This window comes from Python bivittatus, unplaced genomic scaffold (genome assembly GCF_059951505.1).
Source record: "Python bivittatus isolate LINGU-HERP-01145 unplaced genomic scaffold, Pbiv_v1 ctg000730_np1212, whole genome shotgun sequence".
NCBI classification, from domain to species: domain Eukaryota; kingdom Metazoa; phylum Chordata; class Lepidosauria; order Squamata; family Pythonidae; genus Python; species Python bivittatus.
This window is the reverse complement of record NW_028277109.1, coordinates 1550687-1575631: the sequence shown is the minus strand read 5'-3', so window position 1 is coordinate 1575631 and position 24945 is coordinate 1550687. Positions and strand designations below refer to the sequence as shown.

The following is a 24945-nucleotide window of genomic DNA, read 5'->3' as shown; positions in this document are numbered from 1 at the left end:
TCAGGAGCAGAAGGGTCCAGCTGTTCCCAGATGATAACTCAGGATGTCATTGTGGTCACCTCTTTGGATCCTGTCCAACTGTAGTGCTTGTGGAATGCCGAGGAGAATCAGTTTAGGTTGAGGATGAGGGGAGGCTGGACCTTTAGCTACTGTAGGTGGATGGTCAACTTGTTGGGACATGGAGGAAGTTGCACCACCACCACCCCACTTCCAAAAGGAATCTTTCATGAAGACAGGAGTTCTTCTCTCAAAATAGTCGAGGGTTCCTACAGATAACTGATAACTGCCTTGGCATTCAACCAATTAATTACATGTGCCAAACACTGTTTCTTCACTGCCGGCATTGTGGTCGAAATTATTGCCTGGTGATGGGCAGTTGGAGGCTGTGCTACCCCAGTTTTGTGAACATCTCGTGTTTGGGCTTCTTTAGCTTGTTGACTCATCCAGCTCTGATCAAACAGCTTTGTCAGAAGAACAAAGGCTTCTGAGCACAGAACCTCATGGATGCTCTGTAGGTTTTTGCTTTTTTGTTTTTGGTAAACCAGTTATCTACTGTGGAAAGGAAGGTATTGTGGGAAGGAAGAAATTTGATTGGAAATTGATGAGTGGCCACAGAAACTGCTCTCGGCGTCTGGGTTTCTTAACTGGTGAAGAAGCTGCTCTGATTGGTGCTGTGCTTTCCCAGGTCGAAAGGAATATAGAGATGACCTTGAGAGGGAAGGAGGGAAGGAAGGAAGCATTAAGGGAGGAGAAACAGCAGTTCCATTCTGAGAAAGTGGAAAGTCACTCACAATAACCCTGCCTTGATTTTGAGATAGATCTCGGCCCTTCAAGGATGCCAGGTCAAGAAACAGGCACCGCCAGGATTCCAGGAATTCTACTCTATTGTTGTAGGGTGTGACAGGAGAGTCCCTTCTTACACCAAACAGGCTCAAGGTGGGGTTATTTTGAGTCTCTTTCCCAGGACTGAGCTGCCATTTCTCCTCCCTTAACAGTTCCTTCCTTCCCTCCCCAAGGTCATCTCTATGTTCTTCTTGCGCTCTTGAATTCCACACATTTGCCTGGCAGCGGAAACTCTCGCCCTGCACGGCTCCCTTCTCAAGGCTGAGAGATCATGACCCTGAGCTGGATGCCAGCCAGAGGGACGGGGAATGGGTTTCCTCTGCTGCAGACCCACAAATGAGCAACCATTTGGAGGCTGGGTTGCGTTCGGAGGCAGGGGCAGGAAGGGCACACGCTCCTAAGCAGCCAGACAGGACCAGGAGTGAATTCTGGGCAATGCAGTGACGTGGCCAGGACAGCAGCCGTTCGTTCCTTCATTCAAACATCATGTCTGCTGCATCTCCCTGAGGCGGAGGAGGTTCTGCATCCGGGGCCTTTGGAATTGCAGGAGGCCGTTGGGGCTGGTGGTGCAGCTGGTCTGAAGGCCTGAAGCTTTCTCTCTCTGAGGGAGACAGCTCTCGGGCCCACAGGGGTCCCTCTGCCAGGAGCCCCCGGCGGGCGCCTTTGTGGCCATCCCCGCCCTCCCAGATCTCCTGTGGGCTCCTCCCTGAACCGGTCTGGGTTGGTTCTCTCCCGCCTGTCTGGCTGGGGCTGACCGGCAGCTTCACTCCACTTATGAGCCTGGCCCTCAGTGGGCAACAGAAGAGAAGCCTTGCCTGCCGCTGGGTGTTGGAGGGAGGCCCCTGGCCATGGGAGGAGGCACTGCCCCGGCTGCCAGGCTCCTCTGGGAGAGTTGCAGGCGCTGCTGGTTCTGGGTGCCCTGGGCTCAGAAGGAGAACTGGCTGCCTGAAGCGCTCCACTGGGGGCTGCCAGCCTAAGCAGGCCCAGACTGCTGGATGGAGATGGCGGATCGGGGCCCGGCCCCGTGCCCCCTTCTGCCTGGTTGAGGGACCCAGCATTTGAGTCACACTGCCTTGGGAAGGGTCATCTGGCCATGGGCCGGCCATCCCGTTGTGTGGGCGGTGTGCCCTTTCCACTCACCCACACCTGCTGCCTCCCCTCGCCTCATCTGGGGTGCAGGGTCTCCGTCAGGGCGCTTGGCTGGAGCTCCTTCTGACCCGCTGGCTGGAAGATGTTGAGAAGCCCTCGGATCCGGGCCGCCAGCTTCACCAGAGCTCTTCCTCCCACACAGGCCCCGATGCAGGAGCTTCACCTGTGGGGGCGAGTGCCATCTCCCCTCTCCTGGCGCCGTCCCCTTCCTCTTGGCAAAAGCCGGTGCAGAGGCCAGATGGTGGCTGCGGAGGAGGCCCCTTGGCTGCGCGCACAGCCTCGGAGCCCACAGGCGCGTGATACGGATACACTTCATCTTGCGATCTTATTTATAATTAACTAATCCTAAAGTCAGCCGCATAAGACAAGAAAATGAGGCTTCTCGTGGCAGAGCCTCTGATATTTTAAAATGTTAATGTGCTAAACTCCCACTTCTGCTCAAGGGGAGAGGGGGAGAGATTCCACCCGGGCGCTGTGGAGATGCTCATGTGGGGCTGTGCGACGCGGGGGCCTTGATGGGCCCTGCAGGGGGCTCATGGGCTTCCTGCGCAGGAGGGGTGCTGCTATACCCCAGAGCTGGGGGGGAGGCAGCACTGGGGTCATGGCCCCAGACCTCATGTCTTCCCTCGGGTCTTCCTTGGGGAAGGGAGGGCTTTTTGTCTGGGCGTAATGGGGTTCCCGGCCTCCCAACTCTTTAATTTAACTACACAATTAGCAGGAAGGTGGAGAGGTATGAATTGGTTTTATGTCTGTAATTGAATTGTATTATGGGATTCTGGAAAGGACCCCCCCCCGCCTTCATCCCGCATCCTTCCCTTTCCGGGGTGGGGGGAGCGGTGCTGGGGAGGGAATGGCAGCTCCCCTGCGAGGTGGCCTTATTCTAGCGGGAATAAGAAGCGTGGCAAAGGTCACGAGAACGGGCGTGGGGACGGGCTGTCTGCCAGTTCCAGGACAGGCAGAGGCCTCTCCTTTGGGCCTCACCCCCAAAGGGGGCGAGAGTACGTTCACACAAGCCAGGTTACCTCCTGGCCGCGTTACTTTGCACTCTAGACGGAACCACCCAGGGATCAAATAGAGTTCCCCATCCGAGCCCACAGAGAAAAGAACCAGGCTCCTTGCAAACCGAATCCCGCACGTCTTTCGTGGACCTGCCTCGGTGGGACCTGCGAGAGCAGCGCTTGGGTTGGTGGGCTTTCATCCAGTTCCCTGGAAACCGGCAGCTGCGCTGTTGCTCTCTGGGCGGGTGGGCACCCTTTCAGGCCCTTTGGTGCTTTGCCGTGGCTCCCCCTAGCCTGGCTTTTGCGGCTCTGGCAGGGCATCACCGGCCCCTAACGGAGGCGGGCTGCCTTCTGCGCCCACAGCGGAAACGGCCTTGCTGCCCCTCCCTCTGCCAGGTGGACAGTCTCCCCAGCGGGTGTTTTGCAGGGAGCAGCAGTTAAATATAACCTCCTGACATGGGCGGTGTCACCCAGTGCGAGGACCGTGAGGTTGCCGTTGCCGCCGCCACCGCTTTTGCAGAGCGGAGCTAATTTTGGACGCAGAGACGTTTTGGAGGGGGCACACCAAGCCCGGGAGAAGGCCGTCCCAGCCTCGCGGGGAAGTTCTATTTAGGTTCCGTTGCTGTGGGAACCGGCTGGGGAGGGGGCTGCTCTGCTAAGAGGCCCCGGGCTCCCTCGCCCCGGCACGCTGAACCCGCCCCTTTCCTCCGGGGTGCTCCTCGCCCTGGGTCGGAATGCCGTGGGGCGCTTCTGCTTTTTTGCCCAGGGACCATTTCCAACAAGGGGGATTGGGCACCCCACGGGGGGAACCCAGTGCCAGATGTCCTCAGCCAAGGGCAGCAGGGTTAGGTCCACTTGCGATGAGGCTCTGCCTCTCGGCGGGGAAAGCCAGAAGCTCCAGGGCGGCGTGGCAGGGACCCGCCCTGGTAGGAGAGCAGGCGCAGGGATCTCGGCGTCTTCTGGAACCCCCCACTGCATGGGGGCCAGCAGCACGTGGGCCGCCTGAACGGAAGCCCTGCATCCGGATCACCGGAGGGCCAACGTCCACCGCACTGCCCTCGGAACGCCACGCCCGCCCTTAAAAGGAACCCAGGAGGCAGCAGAGGGTTTAGAGGAGAAGCGCCAGGGTAAGGGGTCTGCAAACCAAGCCCTGAGAGGAGAGAGTTGTAGTGGTTGAAGGCACCATGCTAGAACCCAGGAGACCGCAAGTTCCTGTCCCGCCTGAGGCACGAAGCCAGCTGGTGACCTTGGGCTGGCCCCTCCCTCTCTCAGCCCTAGAAAGCGGGCAAGGGCAAAGCCCTTCTGGAAAAGCTTGCCAAGAAAACGCAGGGCCACGTGCAGGCAGTCCCTGGGAGTCAAGAGTGATTCGAAGGAGGGCTGAGCGGCTTCTCCCTTGTCCCTGCAGGTGGAGGAGCTGGGCATGCTAGTTTGCCAGGAAGAAGACGGCGGGGGATATAATGGTGGTCTGTGGCTGTCTAAAAGGCTGCGATGCACAAGACAGGGTGGCCCTGCCTCCAGCTGGACAGGGGCCAGGGGTGGAAATGAAGACAGAGGGTCAGGCAGAGTGCTAGGAGGAATTTCCTCTTGGTAGGAATTGTTGAGCAGCTGAACAATCTCCTGCGCCCTGCTGGAGGTTTGGTAGATATCTGTAGTGAGCAGGGGTTGGACTAGGTGCCCTCTAAGATCCCACCCACGTTATACTTCCTGTGAAGGGAGGAAAAGAAGATGGACCAGCAGCCCCGCCACTTCCATCCCTGGGCCCTTGATGGATGCCCAGCGGATGGCTGGTGCCCAGACCCTCTGGCCTCCAGAGTGCCCCCCTTTCTCAGCTGGGGCACCTTTGCTTCCTGCTCCTGGCGCCAGAAGAGGGTCCTGGCAGAGGCAGCTGGTGTCCGGGGAGAGGAGGCCCTGGAATGAATGCCCTGCCCCCCCGGCCAGGCCCTTTTGCAGCATCCCGGAGCCCCCCCCCTTCAGTGCCTTGGGCCTGTGTGACTCGGGTGGGGGCTACGGAATAGCTTTTGTGCGCATAAGGAAACCCAACCCAAATCCTTGGAGAGAGAGTGCGAGTGGGGGTCCGGTGGGTCTTCATGTGGTTGGGTTTTGCAGGTGTAGCGGGTTTTTTGGGTATTGATGGTACACTGAATGCAGCCACCAAACCAGGTGGGCAGTGTGAAGGCCACCTAAGAGAACCACACGTGCGTGTGCATACACACACACACCCCCTGCACTGGGACCCTAAAGAAGAGGCTGCCGCTGTTGCTGGACTGAGGTGGGCCTTGCAAGCCACTTGCACCAAGATCAGGCTGCACGTGAGCACCTTCCCGAGGGAGCTTCTCTGCGCCACGAGGGGTGGGTGGGTGGGTGGGTGGGGTGCCTTGGGTGCCGATCTGAAGAGAGAAGCATGGACGGAGGGGGGGGGGTTCTGCCAGGTGAGGACAGAGGGCAGCGAGGATCCTGTGTGACTTGGGGTCTCCAAAGATCTCCAGCCGTGCCCGTCCTTCCCACGTTTGGGGTTGAAACACAACTCTTTCTGTGGTCTCTACATGTGGGGAGAGGATCAGGGCTGTCCCCCAGTAGAGTAGGGTCTGGGGGGAGAGGGGTGGTGCACAGGAGCTCCTTTATGGCGTTGCTGTCCTGCCCTTTGAAGCTCCAGGAGGGCTCCGCCTCGTGGTCTCCCTACCGCAGGAACCCTGAGCAGCTGCTTGGCCCAAGGTCATCCGGGAGGGAGGACACGGGGAAAGGCGTATTAGAGGGCTACCTCATAACTCTAGAAGCAGAAATAGCATTCAAAACTATTTTAATCAGTTGGAGAAAGGGGCTGATGAAAGCCTCAGAATTAAATTTAACAACAGCTAAGTGTGGAAGTGAAGTCCTTAGTATAGGAAACAAAACTCCAATGTTCGGGGATAGGAAAGATAGGTCTGGCTTGGCAATAGGACTTGTGACATAGATGAGTGCAAACTGAATATGAGTCAGCGCTGTGATGCGGCTGCAAAAAAGGCCAATGCAATTTTGGGCTCTATAATTTGCAAAATAATTGTTCTGCTTCGTTCTACTTTGATCAGACTGTGTCCTGAGCGCTACGTCCAGTTCTGGGCCTCACCCTTTAAGAAGGGTTCAGAGAAATTGGAAAAGGTTCACAGGAGGATAATCAGGGAACCAGAAGCTGCGTCCTGTGAAGGGCGAGGGAAGGAGCGGGGATGTTCAGAGGAGAAGACTGAGGCGGGGAGGGCTCCCCGTTCTGCCCCTTTCCAGAGGGCAAGAGCCCTTCCCAGGAAGGCGGGTTCTGGTGGAGGGTTAGGGAAACCCCTTCAGAGCCAGGGCAGTTTGACCATGGAAGCAGGGACCAGAGGGCTGGTGCTCCGGCGGGGGCCGGGCAGCCATCCTTAGGGGTGCTTGAACCTGGATCACTGCCCTGACACTCGGGGTCTGTTGCTCATTGGTGAAGCAGTGACGCTGCCCGCCTGCCCTGGGATGGGAGGGAGCATCGCCCCACCAAAGAAGCCCACCCAGACCCTGCACATTGGAGCAGCACCTCTTGCCCTTCCTCCTCTCCTGTCTTCCTGCCCGTCAGGTTGACGCGTGGGGCCCTGGCGAGGCCCTGGAGGAGGCCTAGGCTGCAAGGAGCAGTGGCAGATGCGGGCCGGCCGTCGGGCATCCAGACGCTTTCCTCCCCCTGCAGAGGAGCCGGCCATTTGTGGGTTGCCAGCAGCGGCGTCCTGTTCCGTTGGCGCTCTTGCATCGTCCCTGGGCTTGGTGTGCCCGTCCCCCGCTCAGCTCTGGGCAAGCAGCATCTTTGCCACTTCAGCAGGTTCGCCAAGCCAGCAGGGGCTGCGGAGTCCCTTCCTGAACATCAGGCAGGGCTGCGGGTGGCATCAGGACCTCCTGGCCACCTGCAGGGTGCCCTCCCTCCAGAGTCGCCAGTCCCATCCATCGCTTTGTTGTAGGCCGCCCAGCGGCGCTCCGTTTTTAGAGCCACCGAAGCACAGAGCAACTTTACTCTCACTGCGGAAGGGGGCGCAGAAGGTCTCACAGCTTGCCCAAGCAACGGCCTCTTCCTCTGGCTGTGTTTTTGCTTCATGTAAGGGGGCGGTGCTGCTGGGCCCCTGAGAAAGGTTGCCCCACCGCCCCCCCTTCTTCCCTGGCAAACGAGCCTACCGACCGGCTCCTTTTTGGTCCTCGGGAAAGCCCCCCCTCAGCCCCAGAATGTAGGGCCACCCCCCCATCTAAACATGTTTAGGGGAAGAGAGAGGACAGACGTGCAGCCCGTGAACAAAAGCCTGCAGACCAAGCCGGTTTCCAATGTGGGTGCCCACCATGGCTTTCCCTTGTGCCATCTTCCATCGCTGGGATGGCAGCCTTGGGCAACCGGAGCGTTTCCCCTCACAGGCTGCCATCTGCTCTTAGTGCAGCTGCCTGCAGTTTGTCCTGAATCTTCTGCCAGTTACTTTAATTAGGTGCCTCTCCTCTGCTGCAGAAAGAGGTTAGAGTGGGATTTCTCCGCTTTGCACGCACTCCTCTAAAAGTCTCTCAACTTTTTCTTCTAGGACAATGCTTGAAATGGCCGTTTTCCACCCTCCAAATCTGATCACGGATTTTTTTCACGGTCCCTTTCTTACGGTCCTGGACCTGGAATTTCCCCACCGCCGAGTTTCCGCCTGTCAGCCTGGGGCCTCTTCTGAGCTCCGGGCCAAAGCTGCGGGGTCTGGTCCCCTGCCCGTATCCCCCGCTGGGCCTCAGCTGCTGCTGCTGGCGTCTGCGCACAAGCACCCACGCCGCGTGTTCCTCTCTGCCGTCCCTTTGTGGGCGCTGCTCTCCGCTGCTCTCTCTCTGCTCTTCTTTTCTGCGTTCCTGTCCCGGGCTGCCGCTGAGATCGGGTGCGGCCCGGTGCCCCTTTCCAGCCAGCAGCGCTTTGTGCTGGGAGTCTGGTCCGTTGCAGGAGAAAAGGGGCCGGGGGCTCCCCACCGTCCTCTGTGGGCATGAAGCCTCTGCCCCTGCTCTGGCATTGCTGTTTGCATCCATGCCCCGCGCCCTCACCCCCCCCCCGGGCTCTGTGTGGAGATGCAGGGAGCCCCCCTCACCCCAGCAAGCAGGAGGGCTCTGGGGAGCCCCAGGAACCTTTTCTCGGCTTTCTGCTCCCCGGGAAGGCAGCCCTGCTCTTGGGCAGTTGGCGGCTTGCCTGCTGGAGCTGGGGAAGGGGGTAGACCTCCCCCAGCGCAGATTCAGTGGGATGGAGCTGCAGGGCGTGTGAGCGTGAAGCGGTTACCCCAGCCGCGTGCCCCCCTCCTGTGCTGCTGCTCAGGTTGCGCTTGGCCTGCCTGGCGGATGCTCCCTGGGGAGGGACGGTCCCCCCAGTTGGCCGGCCGGCCGGCGGTTTCTCTTCCTGCTGCCGCATCAGCACTTCCTTGGAGGGAGAAGCCCCATGAGCAATGCGCGCGCTGCCTGGTGCCAGCTTGCAGGATGCCGAAGAGCAGTGCATGCAAAAGGCGGCTCTTTCCAGGGTCACGAATGTGTGGCAGGGCTGAGTGCGGCATTTCTGCTGCCCGAAGCCCTTCTGCTGGATTCACCTCTTCCTCTCGTTAGATCTCCTCCAGGAGAACGGTGTGGAAGTGGAGTGAGGCTGCCTTCCGGGCACTTCCTCTGGTGGTGGGGGGGCACCGTGGGCCTGCCTGGGCACAGAGCTTTGCAAATGCCTGGTTTCCTCAGGGCCCCTGAAGTCTTGTCCCACGAGGGGCCTCCTTCCTCTTGGCCTCACTCCCCTGCCTGCCTCGGATCCCTGGCGCACATCAGAGCCACCCCTCCCTATGGCCTGGCTGTGCCAGTGGTTAGAGCAGCAAGGCTGCCGGGCAGCTGGGGTGTTGCTGGGCCTGTGGGTTGGCAGCCCCTTGCCATCCTGGCCCGTTCTGGAGGCAGGCCTGGGGTGACTTTGGCCAAGTCCTGGCTGTGGAAAGGGAAGCAGTGGAAACACAGAGGGAGAGGAAGCGTGTCGTGGTGCCGCTCTTGGATTTAAGGGCAGCTAAGCACAAGCCTGGAGGGCCAGTTTGGTGCAGAGGCTAAAGATCCTGGTTAGAAACCAGGAGACCGTGTGTTCTAATCCTGCCTTGAGCGTGAGGGCCAGCTGGGTGGCTTTGTGCCATTGCTCCCTCTCAGCCCTAGGAGGAGGAAGGCCAGGGTGAACCACTTGGCACATGCACAGATACGCACAGGTCTGGTCAACATGTATCTCGGACTTCAACAAAGCAGGCCTTAAGACATTCAGAGCAAGACTTTTGTGACAGGAGAAATGAATGGGAAAAATAGCCTAAGATGGGTGGAAGTTCCTAAAAGATAAGATGCTAAAAGCTAAATTGCCAATAACTGCATGGGGAGAAGAAAATGGAAAGTAATGGAAGGAGCCAATGGGGCTGTAGAAGCAGCCTGGGGAAAATAAATAGGGTAGGGGAAAGCTGCAGACCCAGCTTTGGTCGTCCTTCCCAGCCCTGTTGGCAGCTGCAGTCCTAGGAAGCGCTTCTGTTTTCCTCTTTGTAATGGAACAGCATGTTGCCTCTCTGTGCATGCGTGCGCCTCTGTGTTCTCGCACGTGTGTGCACACAGTGAGAAACACAGGACAGGCTGCGCGCTGTCCTGCGGAGGGAGGGAAGCTGGCCCTGGATGGCGCCCTCGCTCCCCTTCCAAGCCACTGCCTGCCTGCCCCTCTGATGGAGATGCTCCGAGGAGCCTCGCCTGGGGGTTTTTCTCTGCAGCCCCTGCCCACCCCCAGGCCATTTTCAGGCTGCCTCTTTCTTCCGCCAGCTTTTTCAGCCACACCGTGTTCGGTCCTTTTCGGAGTTATTGTGACCCCAGCCCCCTCGAGACCACATGTGTCCGACTTACCAGTGGGTAAGGGTGCCAGTAGGAAGGGCTGAGGAGGACAGGCCCAGGCTGGAATCTGGAGCTCTGAGCTGAAGGTGGTGAAAGAGGCTCCTTGAGATAGGTTCAGATCAGTCCTCTCTGGGCTCAGCCTCCTCTGATCTGCCCCGTGTTCCACAAAGGAATTGTGAACAGCGGGAGGAAGAGAGTGGATCAGGACTGGAGGTGGCTAGGAGACCTCTTTTCTTTGAATGAGCAGCCTAAGGTGCTCTAGGAAGTGGCCGGTGATTTGGCTCTTCCATCTTCCAAAAGGGGAGGAAAGAAGTTCCAGGGAACAAATTCTAAGGCAGTTCTTAAAGTCAGTAATCCCTTGAAAACAATGAGGTGGTTAGTAGAAATCAGCAGGGTTTTGTGAAGAACTAGTTTTCCCAGACTAACCTCCTCTGATTTTATATACCTTTCCTGATAGATTGTGGGAATGCTTCAGGTATAAAATATCCTGATTTCAGCAAAGCATTTGACAAAGTATCCTATGACATTCATGTGAGCTTTTTAAGTGGTGTTTGCGTGGTGTGACAAGGTTCAAAAACGGTAAAAGAATGCTCATCGGTAGCTACTGTCTCACTGAAGTGAACGAAGTGCTGTAAGATTTAGCCCTGGATCCTCTCCTTCTCAGTGCTTTGATTAATGCCTTGGATGAAGAAGGAGAGGGAATGCTGATCAGATTTTTAGATGACACAAAAATGGGTAGCTTATCTGCTGTCTCAGAAAACATGATCATGACAGTATTTTTAGACCACAAAGATTTTTTAGAAATGTATAGCAAACTTGTATCCTGGACCCATTCCTCAAAGTCAGGAGATTGACTTACTTTCCAATTATGTAGGATTATCCTCTGTCACATCCAGGCTCAATAGAGCCAAAGCTCCTTATGAGATGACAAACTCCGTGTTTTAAGCATCTAATTCAGCATCACATTGAGATCTTTAAATGTAACATTTCTTCCCAAAATTATATTAATGTACATAATTATTTGAAACCAGAACAAAGTGATACCAAGGGCAAATCACATGAGTTTAAGAATCTTCACGTTTCTTACATTGCCAACATAAGAAATCCAATGTTCATCTCTTTTTGAACATTCTTTTAGGGTCCAATTGACCCAAAATAATATTTTCTGATGAATGGCTTTCATTTTAAATAATAGGAAGTGTATATCACATTTTTTAATACCTAGACCCATTGATTTTCCAAAATTGGTTATTCCAGTTTTTCCTTCTACAAATCAAATATGTAACTGATACTTCGTTTAACCTTTTAATACCATACAGAATTGAATTGTTGGCTCCTGTTCAAGCACAGCATCTCCTAAAGAAGCTGCAACTGTAGGTACCCTCGGAGACTGCTAATGCCTCAGGGCCATGTGGTTTTGTATATATTGCCAGGCATCTATTAAATGCCCTCTCCCACCGGCTGCCACCCCGTTCAACCAGGAAGTCCCTCCTGATGCATGGCCCGAACCCACTTCCTTCTAGGTTTAAGCTTTGCTTCCGGTCCTGCCCTCTGGGGCGATGAAGGATAAGTCCACGTCTTCTTCTGTGTGACCACCTTCGGTATGTCTGCTCTCTCCAGTCCAGGGCCAAGGAGGCAGAATGCCCGGGAGGGAGGGAGGGAGAACAGGCGGCCAGGCTGGGGACCCAGAGTTTTCCAGGAAACCACAGTGGGCAAGCCAGTGGCTGCGGCTGCTCAAAACCCCGGATGCTTCTCCCCCAATGGGCAGAAGATGGGAAGCGAACAAGGAGAGCTAGAAATTCTAACTCAGGAACACAGAAATGATGTGCTCGGCATCGCATCACTGCATCGGTGATATTCATGGCGGACATGCAGCACGGGAAGACTACAAGTTATTCGAAAGGAACGGACCCACGGAAAGGGTGTGGGGGTTGCAAAGGAAACTGTACAGGGTGGTAAAATCAAAGTGAGTTTGGGAAGAGGTCCAAAGGGATCTCTCCCAACGGAGTGATTGGGTTTCACAATGGTAAATGCCATTCAGTGTAAACAAGCGTAGAAGATGAATATTAGCACAAAAACTTTACATAAATAGGATCTGACATATCAGGAAAAGAAAGGCTGGAGTCAGAGTGGACAGTTTGAGCTGCTGCGCAAATGGCAGGAGAAGAGGGAGATTCCGTGCCTGGAATCTTTTGGAAGGGAATTGACATGAGGATCCAGGAATTCTCTGGCCACGCTTGGAGAAGGTGGTCCGGCCTGATGCCGGGCGAGGAACGTTGTGCCAAAGCCAGCCAAGGCCCTGGGCAATTGTGAGGATCGACTGACCGTTCTGGAGTGTCTCTGCCCCCCCGCCAGATGCAGAGGCCTTGCATCTCTTGTGCCCAGCTGCCACACACTGACCGTCCGGGTTCACCGCACGCTAGACGAGACCCAGCTGGAGGGGGGTCGTCTGCCGTTCACCCTCCTGTGGGAGCTGAGCTGCTGTCTTGGCCGGCTGGGTGAAGCAGGGCGCCTCGAGCTGAAGCTCAGTTTGCTTGGGCCCGGCAGCCACCGTGAGGCGTCAGTCAGTCCGAGCTTAGGGTTCAGCCGCTTGTGCAAACCCACCCTTGGGGGGTGTCACACAACGAATGTTGGGAACGTTAGTCCAGGACAGCCGGGAAAGGCCACCTTGGGAGGGGAGAGGCAGCCCTGAAATCCCGGCTGCTGGGAGGGGGACGGGCTCTGGCCCCAGCCCAGCCGGCCGGCCGGCCGTGATGCAGCAGCTGGACCAGACGGCTTCAGGACCGATCCAGCCTCGGGGCTCTTCCGCAGACGCGTCAGTGACCTCCAGCGCAGCGTGTCTCCGCCTCGGCCATTGAAGGCGTGCGGACCTCGCCTCCCAGAATTCCCCAGCTAGCAAAGGATTCTGGGAGGTGCGCGGCCTGCCCATCTTCAGCGCTGAGAAACGCTGCTCTGAAGGGCTATTGGCAATGGTCTGGCTGAGTCGCACGGGGTGCGGGTGGTTCCCACAACGCATCACCACCCAGTCGGGAGTACTGGGCGGCCGTGTCCGTGCCCTCCGCTGGGATCGCCCCGAGCGTGCTTCCTCCTTGCTGCTTTTTGCGGGCGCACTTTGTGCGTCGTGGCAACACGCCCAGCGAGGCCCCGTGGGAGGGGGCGGCGATGTTTTGGCAAGCTGCAGGAATCCAACCAGTGTTTTAGGATGTGATGTGAAGTGGGCCGTCTCATTCAGCCATCGTGGGGGTTAATGGGAACATTAGTCCAGGACTTCCTCGAATGGTGGCAAGGGGCTGCCTCCTGCGAAGGCCCAGCATGCAGGAGATGCAAGGTGGCTGAGCTCTCCTGCCCCCCAAACTGGCTCCTGGGAATGCCTCTTCCTTGGCTCCTCGGTTGCTCCTCTCCTCACCACCAGCCTTCTCTGCAGACCAGGAGCAGAGCCCTGGGGTTGCTGGCCGCTCCTTCCTCCAGCGGTTGATCTGCCAGCCCTGGTTTCCTCAGCCCTGCTGGGTGTCTGAGTCAGCTGCAGCCAGTTCGCTCCTTGGGCTGCTGATGAATCCCAGGGTTGGAGGCTGGGCTGGGCCGGGCCCTTCAAGCGTGTCAGCTGAGGGCATTTGGGCAGTGCAGGGGTTGCAAAATCAGGCATGGTCTGCACAAGGTGGAGAGAGGAAGAGGTGAGCAGTCAGCCTGCTAGAACTGAGGTCATCCGTGGCAATTCTCCTTAATTTCTAGTCTACCAATGATCCTCACTGCCCTTCTCTGAACCTATTCTAGAATGTCTGAATCCTCCTTAACTGGGGATAATGCTTGAGGTGGATCTGCCCACTGTAAAATGAAGGGCAGCAATTGCTTCTCAGGATTTAGAAATATTCTTCTTTTGATGCACCCTAAAACTGCCTTTGCCTTTAGGATGTGATCAGTTACTGTTCCAGGGGGTTTTGTTCGGTGCACACTATTGATAAGCAAGCCAGTACTTTTTTTTTTTTTTTAAACATAAAGATCTTTGCATTTATTTCTGTTGCATTTCATTCAGTTATTTTTGTCTGACTGCTCTATGGAATCCAGAACATTTGAATCTTGTTTCTGCCTTGGCCTCCCGCGTAGCCCTGCGTCATCTGTAAATGTCCTCCACTTCTGCGTATCTTGCAAGGAGCCCTTTGACCCACTGCCCCCCACAAGCATGCTGTGCGCCCAGATGTGCGTGGGGATGTTGCATGGGTGTCCCCCCGTCAGCCAAACCGCTCTCAGGCCAACCCGTTGCGCGTGCAGCCTCCTTTCTGCCTACGCACGTGCGAGCGGGTTACCCTCTCTGGATCGTCTTCTCTGGCCGGGGGCCCTTGGGGAGCGTGATGGGGATGGCGGAGGTGAGGTGACTGGAAGTCCGCTTCTTGCGTTCCTGCAAAAATAAAGTTGGGGGCAGACCGAGGAATCGGGAGATGGCTGAAGTAATAGGGGCATTGCTCTTGCTCTCCCTGCTCAGGCATTGAATGTCCCCGGGGAGCCCGAAACTTGCCAGGCCTGGTCCAGGAAGCAGAACCCTTCAGCGAAGAAGCGATGCTCTTCACAAAAGAGCTGGTGCTGCAACGAGAGGTAAGAAGGGGGAGGGGGGTCTGTCGTCTGTGCCCGCCCTCCGGACTCATGCAGCTGGAAGCAGCCAGTGGAGATCCAGAAAGCCCCATCCTGCCTGTGCCCACCTGAGCGGCTTTCCCCGTGGGGGCATCCTGCCTTTCCCCGTCGGGCCTTGATGCGCTTGTGAGTTGTGATGAAAGAGGCTGCCAGGGGCCTTGTCCAGCTGGGGAAGTCCTGCAACCACCTGTATTGCAGCCGTGATGGAAGTCAGCAGCCTGAGGACCTTCCCCAGATTTTTCTGGGATGGGGAGCAGGTTGGCTCTCTGTGAGCTGCTTCCTCATCCTTGGACTACAGGTGTTTCCTGCCGTGGCTCCATCATCCTTTCTCCAGAAGGACTGGATAGATCTGCCAAGCTCGTAGGGTCCTGTTGAGAGTTGCATAGGGTGTACCTGTTGCTGCCTACCCCCCAATTAGCCTGGCGTTGACTTCGGGGGGCTGGAGAGGCAGCTCGCCATCCATTGGGGCCGCCTGCTTTGGACAGCAGGCGCAGCCAGCCAGAGGGCTCCGCCTGCCCTCCCTTTATGGGCCACAGGCAGCCACCATGAGTTGCCACAGGCCGTGGCCCAGGACCAGGACCAGGCAAATCAACCCAAAGGGGTCCTTGCTCAGCTCTTGTCGGCCACCGGCTGGCCGTGACTCCCCTGGTTGACCTCTTTGAGGGCCAGCATCATGAGCAGGGAGCGGACTTCTGGGCAGAAGGGGCAGCGCCACGGTGATGGGCATGGGCCTAATGTGGAGAGGGTGGGCGCTCAGGACGTAAGCGGGAGGACTGTTCCTCTGTGGATGCCAAGCTGAGAACGGCTGAGCGTGGCGCTCGCTCGCTGGTGCTTCTGCGTGTCTGGCGGCAGTGGGGGCCGCTGCTCCCACCTCTGAGGCCGGCTTTATTCGCCGAGTGAAGCGCTGCTCCCGTATTTCAGCAGGCGAGCCGGACCGTATGGCGAGTGTTGGAAGCATTTCAACATCCGAGAGTGGGATGCAGGCCTTAGACGCGATTCCCGGTTTCTTCCTGCTTGCTCCTCCCGCAGCTGGTGTTGGGGAGGCAGCGGGGGGGGGCAGAGCCAGAACCGCATCTCTAGCAGTAGCTGAGCTGTGGGACGCGCGCAAGAGACGGAGGAGGGGCATGTAGAGGGGTCTCCTCCTGTGCCGCAGCCAGCTCCTTCGCAATGCAAAGCCAGGCGCAGTGGGCCCCACGGGGCCGATAAAGCTGCAGGCATCCGGCCCACCAGAACGCCCCCCCCTTGACTCTCTTCACTAAGCACCTCCGGTCTTCTCTGTCGGCGTGATGGGAATCCTTTGCGCTCTGCTCACATGAGGGTGGCTACGGGTTCAAACCTGACAAATTCACGGTCAGGGAATTGAAAGGGTCTTGGTTCAGAGCAGCCACTCCCCGCCGGCTCATCCGGCAATGGGGCGCAGAGGGGTGTGGAGCAAACCCTGCCCGGCAGTGGCTTTCTTTGGCAGCCCTGGGGAGCGGAGGGGCGGTCTGCTTTGTGCTGCTGAGGAGAAGGCTGGCTGCTGAAGGAGTCCCGGGAAGTTTTGCGGGACTGCCATCCTTGGCCAAAGGAGAGGGCGAGCGCGTGTCTTTGGTGGGGGGGCAGACAGGAAGCTGAGCTGTCCAGGGAGAGCAGCAGGCTGGGCAGGGAGGGTTTTGGGCTTTCCCTGATATCAGGCAAGTGAGTTCCTGGGGGGGGTCAGCAGTCCCCCGGTAGCATGGATGAGTCACTTCCTTACATTTCATGCTGCTTTCCGCGCTGTCTGCCGGGACCCTCTGTGTCTTCAGAGGGTGGGCCATCCAGGGCCCATCGAATCTGCATCTGGTCATCTACAGGAAGGCCAGTGCCCACCGCCTTCCCCCATCTCCAGCAGCGGGGGCCCTACAGCCTGTGATATAGGAGGCAGGAAGTGGTCCTCAGCAGTAGCCGTGGCACCTCCCTGCACTGGTCCAACCTCCTTTAACACCATCTGAAAAGGTGGCCATCGCCACGTCTGTGCAGAGCCAATTTCAGTTTCCTTGTGGGTTGCTCGCAGAAGACGCGACCCGCCATCCCACTGAAGAAGAGCAGGGGGGTTCGGTATGCAAAGGGCACCCTCTCCCTCCGACCTCCCGAGGAGCCCCTCCCCTCCCCAGCCTGGCTCTTCCTTGCCTCCCGGGGGGGGCTTTCCTCTGGAACCCGTGTGGCTCCCCCCTTCCCCTAGAGGCAGCGGCAGGGGCAGTGGGGTTAGGCCTTCGCCTGGCCTTCCGACTCGGCTGGGAGGACCTTTCCGCATCTCTGAGTAAGCTGAAGGGGAGCCAAAGATGCATCACGCCGCACGGCCGCTCTTTGCCGTGGCTGTGGTTGGGTGGGGCAGCTTCGAAGGGCTTCAGTCGTCTGCACAAAGCGTTATGCGTCTGTGGCGTTACGCGCAGGATAAAGGAGGCCCTGCACAGCGGTCCCCGAAGGGTTCCCCGGCGGCCGAATCTCCCTTTCGGCAGGGAAAGGCCAAAGCAGTCTTCCGGGCCGGGAGAGGTTCGGTGGTGGGGCGGAGCCAGTCTTACCCCCCAGGGCAGTTTTACTCCTGGCCAGGAAACCTGGGCAGCGTGGCCTCGCTTGAACTCTCCAGCGGTGGCCCAAGCAGGACCGGGCTGTGGGCCCAGAAGAGGGTCCGTGTTTCCTGGCCTGCTGTGGCCGGTGAGAAGGTCAACCTGGAAGAGGTGCTGGCCCGGAACGGAGGAGGGACTGTGGCCATCAGTGGCGACCTGGGAACAACCCCTTGCTGGGCCCCCCTCCCCCTTCAGCTTCCAGCATCCTCAGCCCGCCCTTCCTCACGCTCCACCCGGCAGGATATGCTCCAGAAAGACCCCCAGTGTTCCAGGCACAGAGCCCTTCCTGAGGGGAGTGGGCTGCGGCATCTTCTGGGCCCCGGGGGGGGCTTACCTGGTTGTTCCTGGGGGGGGGCTCGTGGTAGCTCCTTGTCTGCACTGGCAGATTGAAATAGAGGGTGGGAACAGGCTGCCCCTCCCCCTAGCCGTGGGTGTGGGGGGGGGAGGTCAGGGGCCCTCTGCCTCCTGCATTCAGCAGCTGGAGGGGGAGGCCAGGATAGAGGCTGTCTGTATTGTAGATAGTAGATGGAGGCGTTTGCTTCCTTTGCACTGTGTCCAGAAGGCCAAGATTTTTGGCTTTTTAGAGTTTTGCAAGATCGATACCATTTCTTGATTAATGCATTCTTCTCGTGAACGAAGCCCTCCACCAGGCTCCGGACATGGCCGCCGTGCCCCGGCCAGCCTGACTCCCAGGCCTGGGTCCTTCTTCAAAACCAGAACATGTGGGGGTGGCTCTGCCTTGTTTTTCCATGGGGGGGCGGGATTCCACTTCTGTATCCCGGTAGGCAACACCCTGCCCAGGTGGGTGCGATAAGACTCCTGTGCTGCTCGGGCTCCCCTCACCAACGAGCATGGGGACGTGCGCACTGTTCTTCTGGGGGTGGGGATGGGCAGCTCGAGCATCAGCTGGCTGTCAGAAGGACTGACTGTCCAGATGCCCCTCTGCTGGGGCACGGATGCCAGCGTCTGTGGGATCCCCTTGGAGTTCCTGCCTCATCGCGGTTGCTGGTGGGTCTCTGCCTGGCCTTGCTGCCCTGTTCGTGGCTGTGCAGGGGGGCCGCCTGGCCTGCATCCCCACCCTGCTCGGCCGTGGGCTTGGCAGCGGAGCGAGGTTCCCTCGGTGCCTCCGGGAAGACAGCCCGCCGCGGCCGATGCAGCATGGACAGGGAGGTTTTAGAAGTGGGTCAGCGCAGCCATTCGGCTGGGCCTTGAGGAGCGGGGGAGGCTCCGCGGATGCTCGCCCCAGCCTGCCCCTGCTCCTTCGGCCTCTGTGGGGGCTGTGGTTTCCCCATCCCAGCCTTTTCCCACCCTGCCAGGTCAGCAGCTGCACAGCCCCTGGGCACGGGGCAGGAGAGCTGGGCTGCGTGGGACTCTGCGCCTTTGCGGCCCTTCCCAGAGCCACGTGGGGGGGCGTGCTGCTGCCCCTCCTGGACAGCCCTTCGGCCCGGCCCTGCTCTCCCCTGGCCTGCAGCGTCCCAGCGAGATCCACGGATGTGCCCCCCTCCCCCCAAGGGACTCATCCCTTACCCGGGGAGGGCTGTGCCCCACGCATCAAGCCCTCTGGACCACATGGGAGGCCCTCAGAGCCCAGGCCAGAGTGCTGCCTGCCTTGAAACGGGGTGGGGGTATGGGTAGTCCCTGGGCTTTCTCCCTGGGTGTGGATGAAAGGCCACCAGTCCCTCAGCAGGAAGGTGGCTTTCCAGAAAGCCTCCCTGGGGGGCAGCGGCCCCCCGTCCCTCCCCGCCCAAGGCACATCGCCTGTGCTGGAGGCTGAGTTGGGCCGGGATCGGCAGGGGACCGCGGCCGCACATCGCAGCCTTCCCTCGGGGCCTGGGCACCCGGTTCACGCTCCTCCCGCCCCCCCGTCAAACGCACGGCTGACCCTCTCCCCACTGCAGCCCTCGTGGGGAAGGGGCGAGATGCCCTGTGCTGTCCCGGCCATGGCCTTTTGCCCGGACTCTCCTTCCAGTGGGGAAGGAGAGAAGTCGCTTACCCTGCCTGCTTCTCGGGGGAGGGGGCAGGTCAGCAGGGGCTGCAGCTCGTCCTGGCCAGGCTTGCACAGAAGCTGATGGAGTCCCTCAGTGCACGGCACAGCAGACCCCCACGAGGGAACCGAGCTCTGGGAGTGCAGCTGATGCAGGGAAGCGGGTTGTGCAAGCAGGGGGCTCCCCCCCTCCCAGGCTGGCAGCTGGCGAGGCAGCTCAGGGTCCCGCCTCTGGGCTGCTGGCCCTCTGTATCCCAGCTGCCAGTTGGGGAGCCAGGGGTGGGCACTGCTAGCCAGCCCACCCCTCCTTCTGTGGGGTACAAGAGCAGGCACTGTGGGGAGGGAGGGTTAAGCCACTCATCAGCCACTTGTGCAGCAGCAGTGGGAGGTGTGGGGAGATCGATAGCCATTCCGCCATTTCCTTTATTGATCACTATGGCTGGGAGCACCGCCTGCCCCCTTATCGTCACCAAGACTCAAGCCATTGTTGTTGGTGCCAGGGAAGAGGAAGGGGCCTCCCAGTGGATCAGGCTCCCTGGCAACCCACCCTTAGCTGATTTCCCTGGCAGGGTCTTGGTCCTCCGGAGAAGCCAATGGCGCTTCTGGCACTTTCTCAGCACAGACCTTGTGGGTCAGGGTGGGGGGCCAGGGGGGCACATCCGATCCATTCTGCTCTCAATCCCGGTTGTGCGTCAGGCTCCGGCCCTCTCTGCCTCCCTGAGCTAGCCAGCTGCGGGAGCTTTCATGGGCCCTGGCACTCCGCCAAGGTACCCCCTGCAGCCATTCCTTTTCTACAGTTCCTTAGCGTTTCACTTCCTTTTGGCATGGGAGTTTTGGTGTCCAAGTGAACATTTGAAGCCTGGCATTGTAATAAGCTGCCCGCTCTTGCCTTGGTCCTGGGGGCTGGGAGGGGAGCACAGCCAGCTTGAATTAGGCAAGAGCCCCGAGCATCAGCCCTGGGGGGCGGCCAGAGAGCAGCCCTCTCCTCAGTCGGTGCTGTGGAAGGGGCGGAGGCAAACCTCATGGTAGGCTTGGGATCCAGACAGAAACTGGAAGGGGAGCGCGTTGGGCACTGCGGGGCCTTGGGAGCTGCCTCTTCTGGAAAGGAGGGGGAAGGCTGCCTTCCCGGCTGCGATGATGTCGCCCTCCACCGGCCTGCAGCTGGATGGAAAGTGGCCACAGACTGGGCCAGCCTCACTCTTGGCCCAACATTCTTGAAGCCCCTCCGTCCCCTGCAGGGGCAAGGGGGGCACTGAGGGTATGCAGCACCTCCCTCCATGGCTACAGGACTGGTGCTGCCCCTGGGGGGGAGGGAGGGGCTCTGGGGAAAATGAGCCATTGACCAGGGGAGGATTAACTGAGCCAGCGAGCAGGGATCATGGAGGGGCAAGCCAAGGGTTCCCCGCAGGTGACCCACGAGCAGCCCAGCAAATTCCATAGGCTAACTGCGTGTGGGTCTTCAGTCTCCTGTGGCTTAGCTTCAGTGCGTGATCTTGCTGCTTCACAGACTGGCCCCACATGTACCAAGTTAACACATTTTCTGGGTTTACAAGATACAGAGAAGCATGAGTCAGTCAGAGGGTTAGTCTGCACAACATACTGCGCCAAGACACAAAGTTAAAGCTAACGTAGTTGGGTGTATTGACCCGGCTACTGGAAAACTAGCATATTTCCCTAGAGTTGTCTGCCCCCAAGAGGACAGACTCCTGTGCACCTACCCATCAAGCGTGCTGCTCCCTTTCATTATGCACAATAAAGAAAAAGTAAGCAGTCGTTAACCAAAGTTCATAAAAGGGATAAGAAGAAGAAAAGGAATCAGAAGTAAAGCCGTTCACATCCAGCAGTGCCATTGCCTATCCCTCCCCATCCTTTTTGGCCCACACTTCCCCCATGCCCACCCCCACTTCGTACATTGCTGTGGGTCAGTGCTCGTCTTCTGAAGGCCTCATCAGCTCCACACAAATGGGGTCTTCTCGGCCTTCCCCTTCCTCAAGACCCAGATGTTTCTCGAGGACCAGCCTGCACTTCCCAGACCTTGCTTACTGTCAACTTGAAGAGCCTTTGGTTTGAATTCCCAGGCCAGCTTGATCTGAATTCCACTGGAGTTTTTGCATTCCCTCTTGCTACCCTTCCCCAGCTACACCTGCAGCCTTTCTGTTGTTCAACATTCTCACAGCATTTATGACCCTCTTTAATATTTACACATTCATTTCAGTTTGACGTGTCACTGGCGCTCTGACACAAACCTCTAAAATTCTCCTTCCAATGTTTCCCCACTTCACTTTCCCCCCAAACCATTTCATTACATTTTAATTCCATTCACTCTGCTGGAGGCTTCTTGTGTAGCCCTCTTCACTCCAATCAAAATCGCTCTGCATTTTCTCTGCCTCTTTTAATCTTAACCATTCCTTGTTCTCTTTGGCTGCATTTTTTGCACAGAGAGAGAAAAAGAGAGTTGCACATAGTACAATATCTTTCCTACATTTTTTTGCAGCAATAATTGTGTGCATTTTTCTTCTCACCCACAGCTTCTTTTACTGCTTCATTTTACCAAGCACCCTTTTTCATACTTTTGTGGCCCAAGCAGCTCCCATATCCTCTGTTTTATTGTCCTGTCTTCCTGCTTTGTTCTGTTCACTCTGTTGGGAGATAGATCCGTCTTCTAATTCTTTTTCATACGCATCTTTCCTTTTCTTCCATATCTATTTTCTTCCAAGTACCCCCGTGATACAACCAAATAATTTTTGTTCCACGTTCTGAGCCTCTTAATTACGTCAGTATCCTTCACCAATTCTCTCTCTCTTTCATCATAAACCATCAAATCAATCATATCTTCAGATTTATATTCACTCTGGCTCTTCCCCAAGGCAGCGCCTGCCCTGTGGAACAGCCTCCTGCCCTCCGCCCTGGAGATCCAGATGGCCCCGACCCAGTTAGCCTTTCGCAAAGCTCTGAAGACCTGGCGACTTCCCCAGGAGGTGAGGTAGGTTCTGCTGCTGACATGGTTTGGGGATTGGGAAGCATTTTTTACCTCTGGCATCAGGGGTTCTTGCTTGTAATGTTGTCATTAGTCCTTGCGTGCTGCCCAGAGTCACTGTTGGGAGATGGGCAGTCGTATACATTATTTAAATGCATGTATGAGTAGGTGTGCTAAAGCCCACACTCAAAGCAAGCAGATCTTTTTTTAACCAGACCCTCCCCATTTCCATTCATCCTTGGGTCTCTGAAAGGCCCAACCACTCTTCTCTCATTTCCATTCATCCAGGTCACCCAGAAGAACTTTTTCCCCCAGATCACCTTCGTTCAGAACGGTGTACGGTTTTCCCCAGAATTCATTCCCTGGTTCTTCCAGGATCACCATTCACTTGAGCGCACCTGTCATCAGCCTAGGGACTGCTGCTTCCCTACCCCATTTTAGCACTTTCTGCTTCCCTATTTTAGCACTTCCAGTCACCATTAAGTCCTTCCTCTTTCCCTTAATTTTGCAGACATACAGCGTATTTTTTTGCCTTTCATTTCACTTCATTCGTTTGTTTGCGCCCTTTATCCTTATTCCCCCATCTTCCAAACTGCAAAGGGACCCTTCCTTCTGACTTCCTGTTTCTTGATCCGCTGCGAGCTCCCAATCACAAGTGGGTCTTTCCTCCTCTCCCAGGACCACCTTCGATGAACAATATTGTCGGAAGCGTTTCGAAAGTCCAGAAAGATCACGTCTGGCCAAATCTTCCTTAACACTCACAAAGAACTTTTAGCAAGGGAGCACTTACCTTTACAGAGACGACTTTTCCCAGCAATTTATGACAATTTTACTTGGAACTATAATTCAACTAATAATCTTGAATCAGCCCCTAATTTCCCCATCTTTTGGTACAGAAACTGAACATAAGGACGCATTAGGCATTTTTCTTTAGCAGTTTGTCACATTTTAAGTTATTTAAAACTTCTTCACAGTCTCAGTGAGGAATACTATCTGGAGTGAGCGGTTGTTTTCGGTTTCCCACAGCATTTTGACTCTGTTGGCATCTCTGTTCATTTAAGCTCCTGTGCCTGCCTTCTTAAGAAATCGGTTCCTCCCCAGCCCTGCAGCTTCTCCCTCTTCTTGTTGATGTGTGTGTGTGGGGGGGGGGGCTGAACAAAAAGGCGCCCCCGCCCCAAACTCCTTGGTTCTGTTTCAATGGTTGCCAGACAGCCAGACTCTCTCGAGCCTGAAACTTACCTGGATTTTGCAGGGTGGAAGTTGCGACAGAAGGGAAGCTCTGGGCGTCTGGCGCTCTCTGAGCCGGGCAGTTGGCTTGCAGGTGCCTCATTGCCCCGCTGGGTCACATCATCAGGGCAAGGGAGGGTGGGCTTTGCTACCTGCGTACATAGGTATGTAGTAGCCGCAAGCAAACCACCCGGCTCAGAAAATTCCACAAAAACAAAGCGGTTCTTACCTTGAAAACGCGTGGGGGAAAAGCTTTCCTGCAGGTGCAAGGTGGGTCAGGCGTAGGCCTCGGGCATCTGACTGAGGATCGCTCCACAGGTGGCGCCAAGGTGGCTTGGAGGGGTCCAGCCAAGGTGTTGCCGAGTACCTTGTACCCTGGGAGGGCAGGGCTCCCAGCTTGGAGCGCCCTTGCGGGAGGCCCTGCTGCAGGGCCCGTCTGTCCCGGAGTGGGGCCCTTCTGTGTGCAGGGACGGTGGCGCAGAGCAAGCAGGGGCCAGATGCTTTGCTTCTGCGCAGCTTCCGGTTTCTCAGCCCGAGCTGCTTGCTCTGAAGCTCACCCAGCATCCTTCTGTTGTGGGGGAGCGAGATGTTCTCCTTTCCAGCCAGGGAGTTTTGCAGAGAAGCTGGTAACAGCTGCTGAGGCCACCCTGTACTGCGTCTCTAGGAGCAGACACAGGTCCCTCTCGAAAGGGGCGGCCACAGAGTCCTTTGCCTGAAGGTGGTCTGAGTGTGCCTGCCTGGCTCCTGGACTATCCCCCCACCGCCCCCCATTCTCCAGGAGCCAGCAAATACCTCACTTGTGCCCCGAGAAGGAGAGCTGCTGTGCCGGCTCCGGTGCTCCCAGAGAGCTTCTGGCCACCCCTCTCACCCCCCACCCCCCGGACCCAGACTTGCCAAGGGGGAGATCCCAGTGCCCACTCACTGGGTTGAATGAAGGCCTTGTTCCTGAGAAAGTGGAGCGGCTGAACAGAGCTCCAGGCCAGGCACGCGGATCAGGGGAGACAGTGGAGGACTGAATCTGCTGGGGGGGGCGACACAAGCCTCTGAACTGCATGGATGGGAGCAGAACCAGAGGGTGCCTTCCCTCCCCGCCCGGGAGGACAGCCCATTGCCCTGCATCTCTGCCCCTTGGGCCAGCACAGGGTTTTCTGCTCACCCCTTTCCTTCCCTGCTGAGTCAGGGCTGCCCTGGAGGGCGGATTGGCAGCTGCGACCAACGGCTCCCTACAAAGTGGGTGTTTTGTTTGTTTCTAGTATTAATTTGGGGCGCCTCAAATGACAATTTCGGGGCAGGGGGCCTGAGACGGTCTCTGGAAGCACCACCTGGGGGACTGGGTGGCCTGCAGGCGGTAGCACCTTCTGGGTCATTTCTGACGGCTTTACAGGGCTGTGTGCCTGCCCGGCACCAGAGGCCGCCAAGTGCTGAGCAGGCCGTTGGGCACAGCTGGTCCCGCAAGGACAGTTGCGCCCACCTGCCCACCTGCAGTGACGCGTGAACCTTTGCAAGCCTCTGCCTGGCCCTGCTCACCTCAGAGACTGGCCGGCCTTTGCCAGTGCTGTTGCTGGCCCCTCTGGCTCCAGCGCCCCCTGCCCCGCACCCACACACAGAGGGGAAAACACTGCCGCCGCTGGCTTGACAAGGACGGGGGGTGCCTCTCTGCGGCAGCGGTTGGTTGGGAAGGGCAGCCCACTGCAGCCT

At 57.5% G+C, this 24945-nt stretch overlaps 1 protein-coding gene across 1 annotated transcript in view; it reads left to right on the top strand.

The window, feature by feature from the left end:
• SND1 (staphylococcal nuclease and tudor domain containing 1) overlaps positions 1–24945 on the top strand; it is a 135504-nt gene that overhangs the window by 80630 nt on the left and 29929 nt on the right. The window contains exon 16 of the mRNA XM_088129042.1: positions 14329–14438. Within this exon, the coding sequence (XP_087985168.1) occupies positions 14329–14438 (110 nt within the window). The remainder of the gene's footprint in view (positions 1–14328; positions 14439–24945) is intronic.